At 37.0% G+C, this 6,298-nt stretch overlaps 1 protein-coding gene across 1 annotated transcript; it reads left to right on the forward strand.

The window, feature by feature from the left end:
* Positions 1-2,669: 2,669 nt before the first annotated feature.
* LOC103461826 (uncharacterized) lies at positions 2,670-6,202 on the forward strand. Its single transcript, XM_008404176.2, has 4 exons — positions 2,670-2,730; positions 4,094-4,438; positions 4,563-4,904; positions 6,048-6,202. Exons 1-4 carry the CDS (start codon positions 2,694-2,696, stop codon positions 6,200-6,202), a joined length of 879 nt encoding a protein of 292 aa, XP_008402398.2. The 5' UTR covers positions 2,670-2,693.
* The last annotated feature ends 96 nt before the right edge of the window (positions 6,203-6,298 follow it).

The raw sequence follows: 6,298 nt of genomic DNA on the forward strand, positions 1-6,298 counted from the left end.
AGAGTTTAGACATACTAAAATCAAACTTAAGATTAATCTCTTCACTTCATTTAGTTGAAGTTGTAGTTTTAGTATTATTATGTATTACACCTGTTATTTCAGTTCTTTCATTTAAATAGGAAAAAAATAGTTTCRACTCTTTGATTTTTGCTGTTCTGTGTTTGTCTCCTGCAATACATAACATTCATCTCTTTTTCTGAACCAGAATCAGAATAGCTTTATTTGCCCAGACTGTGTGCACAAACGAGGAATCTGACTTACATTTTCAAGGATTACAGTGTAAAGACACAGGTATTTTACAGTAATTAAATTAGGATAAATGCACAAGTTGTATACATATTTGTAGTTTTTTTTTGTTTTTTCCACAATTAATAATCCTTTCTCTCTCTGTGTGTGTGACTCCCAAACTCTTCTCTGAGCTGTTATCCAAATACAAACTCATAAAACAGGACCTTTATGTTGTTTATGTAGAGATGTATATAAAGTGCAGACASAAACACAGGATGAGCAAGGTGAAGGTTTAATTTAAAAAAGTCAGAACTTACAGAACAACTATAAGGAGAACAGGACCAGGGCCAGAGTAATGAGAGGAACTAGTTAATTAAAACCAACAAGCTGACTGAGAGCAGAGTGGAGAATGTAAATTAATTTAAGTAATTTTAATCAGGAGATTTAAGATGTCTGTTTAAGAAAGTCAGTGAACAGGCAGAGGGAAGATTAATTATTAACCCAGAAGAAGCTTTAATCTCTAAGCCAAGAGAGCATTAACACTAATATAAATAAACTAAATCCAAATGCATAAAGAATAAATTACAAGAATAACTTAAGAAACCAAACACAAASGAATTAGCTAATATGGAAACACTTTATAGAAAATAACTGCCTTACAGAGGACCACAAAAGGACCCACATCCCCTAATGGCTGCTACCCTCAAGAGTTTAGAGGGAAAAGGGGCCTTGGTAGGAGGGAGRAAACAAAAACAGGCTTTGGATTAATGACTRRGARAAYCAATGAACTTTAGTCAGCAGGTCTACCAGGAGGCATGAAGAAGCCAGAGAGAAACTTATCAGGAGGCATCAGGAATCCTTGGTGGACCTCTGKATTGTTGTCCATGGACACTGGGACCCACCGAGTGAAGAGCTGTGGGTCCCACTGTGGATCCCTCAGAGCAGCCAGCAGCCCTGGAGGATGATCTGTAGTCAACCTACAAACATCATGCTGCACCTACAGGAAAATGACAGACTGCATTTTTAATGAATCNAGATATGAAAAATTATGAACATAAGTTCACAAAGAGCAAAAATCAGATCTAACAGCTGGTCCAACATGCTGCCACAATGAGCAGCACTTTCTAAAAAATCTTTATCATCTTATGTGTTTTAAATTATAATATACCAGAAAGCTTTTCCTTAACAGTGCACACAATCATTGTTTTGATTTTGTGTTTAGGYTCTATGACAAAGAAGAAAGAATCTTGTTGGGAGATAGAAAAATAAGAAAATGAAAAAGCAGGGTGACTGTCAGTCACATCTGTTGTTGTGATGATTCATTCACTCTGCTTTCCTTTTCAGGCCACACTGTGAGAAAAKAATTACCTCCCAGTTAATTTACTGWTTTGTTACCTCGTTCCAGACATTTTCATTTAATCAAGATAAATGTTCAAGTTTKCTTGAAAATGTCCTGATTAAAAAACTATTTACCATTTAAAATGGAAGTTTTTAGTGGAACTCTATCATATATACTTTTAGAAGWTAATCAATTATCTTCAAGAAACATATTTTTAGAGCTCTACGTACGTAAATAAGCATCTAACAAAAATCTGTAAACAGATTATGGATATRAACCAATTTATTGCCTACCCTCAAACATGAGCATAAAAATGAGYGAAAACATTTGTGAAATTAATTTATCTCTTATTACAGTAATATAATTTTCATCTTTTAAGCTTAGATTTTATGATAACATCTGCAATGTGAAAAAAATAAACTTTATGATTTGTCCYTCTGCACATACAGAACACATACAAGCAAACTTGAACATTTATCTTGATTAAATGAAAATGTCTGGAACGAGGTAACAAATCAGTAAATTAACTGGAAGGTAATTCTTTTCTCACAGTGTGGCCTGAAAAGGAAAGCAGAGTGAATGAATCATCACAACAACAGATGTGACTGACAGTCAACCTGCATTTTCATTTTCTTATATTCCATCTCCCAACAAGTTTCTTTCTTCTTTGTCATAGAGCCCAAACACAAAATCAGAGCATTTTAGTAAGAGTAAAGTGAAAACCCTCTMTATTGCATAAAAACGAAATGGCTWCAGCCWGAAGATCTTGCAAAAATAAACCTGACGTATTCTGTTACATCTGCGGCGAATACACCCTTGTGCCTAACAGGAATCCAGTCACAAGTTTCATAAAGCGTGCTTACNTGTTTGATTCTCATCTTTTTTTCATAGCTACAGTAATTTGTTCTCTTTTACTTTGCTTTATTAAACATTTTCAAGTGTAATTTATTGCATTTTCGGGTGAAAGGGTTAAGTGAAATTGTTTCCATACTTATACTCCCTGAACTAGGGATATTTTATTGAGTTGACCTTTGATCACTAACGGGGAAATTTTGATGAGATTTTTGTTCACTCTGTGAAACGCTGTCAATGATTTCAAGGACTTGACGTTTGAACATGTAGGAAAATGGAGCTGCTTGTTGTGTTTCTGTTCCTTCTTTACGGTAAGATCTTCTTTCTAAGCTTAACTTCTTTTCATTTCCCCCTTTTAGCAGGTGGTAAGGAAATCAGAAGGTACRTTTAAATGCTGTGTAATTCTTAAATATKTTCAACCTTTCTTTCAATAAGGCAAATCGGGGTCAATTCATTGCAGAATAAATGTGACTATTTCGATAGTCACTGCATTGTGCCGACATAAGGCATCACTGTTATGTCATTATGCTCTTGCAGAAACTTAACAGCATATGGATCCCAGAATCAGAACAAAATGGGAAGAAGCAGCATTTACTTTTTATCTTTCTTTAATCTGAAACAACMTTCCTTTTTTTAAATCAAGGCTAAATACTTTGTGTTTTGTTTCTTTTTACYGTAATCTTCTGAATTAAGTTTAATTCCAACTTTTAATTTCAAAGTAAAACTCAAACCTCTGCAAACCATAATGTCTGTTGGTGTTATTGACAGTTTGTAGTGACGCGATTCAACACAGACTTTTCCCGCAATTTTTTTTTTTTTAAAGCTCTCTGCACTGCAGTAGTGTTAGTTTTATGTTAGAGTCCCATGCAGTCTGGGATCACTTGTTATGCTTGTCATGCTTTCAGTGCAATGCTGAAGAGATCATATTGATTATATTGGGATAGGTCTGTATCTATGTATTTAGATAACTTACCTGTTTTCCACAATCCCATTGTGTTCTAAAGTCGCCCATATAAAAAAACAACACTCTACAGCTGTTTCTRCCGGTTCCTCAGATCAACTTCAGTTATTTTCCATCCCTCTTAGTGGCACCTGATTTCTAGTCAGTCCTGCTAACTGTTCAGCAACCAGCTCTGCTGAATAAAGAAACATCTCCCGGTCAGACAGCTCTTGGTCAGATGCTCCTGTTAACATCATGTTTTGCTACCAGCCAGTTTCCGTTGGATTCATCTCTTTACTTTGTGTTCATTTTGTAAGTGTAAAACCTTTTCAGTTTCACCAATGTGTGTCCTCCTGCAATTCGTCATTTTATGAATCCTACCTTGTGTTACAAATAATCCATATATTTGCTGCACAAAGTACTTTTCATCCATTGGGAAAGAGCTTTTCCTGCTCTCTCCCATCCTCATTTGATAGTTCTGCCAGTTAGTTATTTATTATACAAAGTTTTTATAGTTACTCTTACATTGTCTGCCCTCATAACTGGATTGCTTCCAATTTGAGGACTGTGTCTTTACTTTTAACCTGTTTCTCTTTTTTTTTCTTTTTTTTTTACATCCAAACTGAACAAGAGCAAGATGCTTCAGATCAGCACTGGCAACATTATCAATATTATACAGAGTCTTAACTCTATTTCAGCACACTGGTTTGCCTTTTGTTTGTTTACCCTTCCAGCATCTCAGGATTCTTTGACTGTAAAAGTGGAGGTTTATAAGGGAGAACAATCTGTTGTTCTTCCCTGCCAGTACAGCCAAGTATTAAAAGACATTCTCACAGTGAAATGGAGCCGCTATGATCTCAACCCCAATACTGTACATCAACAACAAGGAGGAGAYGACCTACATTCACAAAATCAACTTTTCAAAGGACGAACATCAATGACACCTCATTCTCTAGACTCTGGTGATTTCAGCCTCACTTTGAAAAAMCCCCAACTTTCTGACAGCGGGAACTATATCTGCAGTTTCATTGATGATGAAGGAGAAAAAAAGCTATCAGACGTTCAGCTCCATGTCAAAGGTCAGTAGCCAGTCGTCACCTATGTGTATACATACAGGTGACTACTGCGAGCCCGTGTGTTTATGTCTGTTTATTAAGTTTATTTATTATAACAGTGAATATAAATATGTCTTTTTGCTCTCAGCCTCTAAGGATGCTTTGACTGTAAACGTGGAGGTTCAGTGGGCCCAATTTGTCGTGCTTCCCTGTCGATATGATCAAGTATTGGAAGAGATCGTCACAGTGAAATGGAGCCGCCATGATCTTAATCCCAAMACGGTCCATCAAAGACGAGAAGGAGACGACCTGCGTGGACAAAATCAGATTTTTAAAGGACGGACATCAATGAGAGCTGATGCTCTGGCCTCTGGTGACTTCAGCCTCACTCTGACTGAACCTCCACTCTCTGATAGTGGGAACTACACCTGCACCATCATCAATGAAGAGGAAGAAATTAATCTGACAGAAGTTCAGCTGTMTGTCAAAGGTCAGYAGTTTTGTTTCGAAATTCTTATGTCAAGATGGTATCCTGGTTACACCTTGATCAACTTCATTAAATCACATGGATCAACTACACTGATGAAATTGGTTGTGCTTGGATGACCTTTAACTATTTGAATTTGTGTGGAGATGTGAGTGAGTGGGTGTATGGATGTTTGTGTATTTAGAGTAGTTGTGTTTGCAAATTTGTTGTTGATAGAATTGTGAGAAATGTATAAATCTTCAAACATTCATGCCAAGCAACAGCACAGAGTAGGTACCATCAGCTCCTTTAGAGTTCTGCAGCCTCACGCAGACACTTTACACACCTGAATAGCCATGTGTGTGATACAGCAGAGAGTGATGTACAGGAGCAGCTCCCCTCAGAATAGCAAAGGGAGAAATGCAAAAATAAAACACATTAAACACAATAAAATTTCTTGAAGAGGAAGGTCTTCAGTTCTTTAATAAAACTGTTTCTAGTCAGTTTCTAGTATGATTCCTAAGAAAGTCTTGAAGACTGTTCCACAGACAGGGTGCAGCAGCGGAAAAAGCATTTTCACGTACGGTGCAAAATTTTGTTCTAGAGGTGTGAAGAATTGAGGATTTTGTGGAGCAGAGGGACTGCATTGATGTCCGTACAATGAGCACGTTTTTAGTTAGCATGCAGCGTTGCCGTAAATCATTGATCTGTGAGGAAGGAAACCTTTTACTTGATATGGAGTGAGATGGAGAGCCAGAGGAGGACTGAGGTGACATGGTCATGTTTCCTTCACTTCATCAGGAAGCATTATTCTGTATGTACTGAAGTTTTTTTTTATGTATTTGGATGAAATGCTCTAAAAAGTGTGTTGCAGTCATCAAGTCTTAAGGGAAAGAAAGCATGAACAACTTTCTCATCACCTGTAAAGTAATAATATAGATGGAGTTTGGAGATGTTCTTCAGATGGAAAAGAGGTCACTTATTTGATGTGAGTTTCCATTTAACAAGAGGGTCAAATATCACACCATGATCAGATAAAGAAGAGGAATATTTTGACCTCAGAAGGTTATGGTAAAAATAGATGAGTGAATCTGATGTGCAGTGCAGTGATGTGAAGTATAACATATTATGTTTTTGATATAGAGCTGTGTGTTGCCTGCATAACAGTGAAAATACGTCCTGTGATGAGTAGTGATATGACTGAGGATGTAGAGGGCAAACAGAGTGGGTCCAAGGACGGATCCTGGAGGGACTCRGGTGTCTGTATGGGTCTGAGATCTCGCTTTCTSAAGGGAAACAAACTCAATTTGGTCAGAAAGTAATGTGTAAAACCATTTCAGAGCTGTAACAGTCAGTCCAATATGGTGTTGAAGACGGTGGAGATAAATGGCATGATCCACCGTGTTAATAGTTGATGT

The sequence above is a fragment of the Poecilia reticulata genome, linkage group LG2, assembly GCF_000633615.1.
Source record: "Poecilia reticulata strain Guanapo linkage group LG2, Guppy_female_1.0+MT, whole genome shotgun sequence".
NCBI lineage: Eukaryota > Metazoa > Chordata > Actinopteri > Cyprinodontiformes > Poeciliidae > Poecilia > Poecilia reticulata.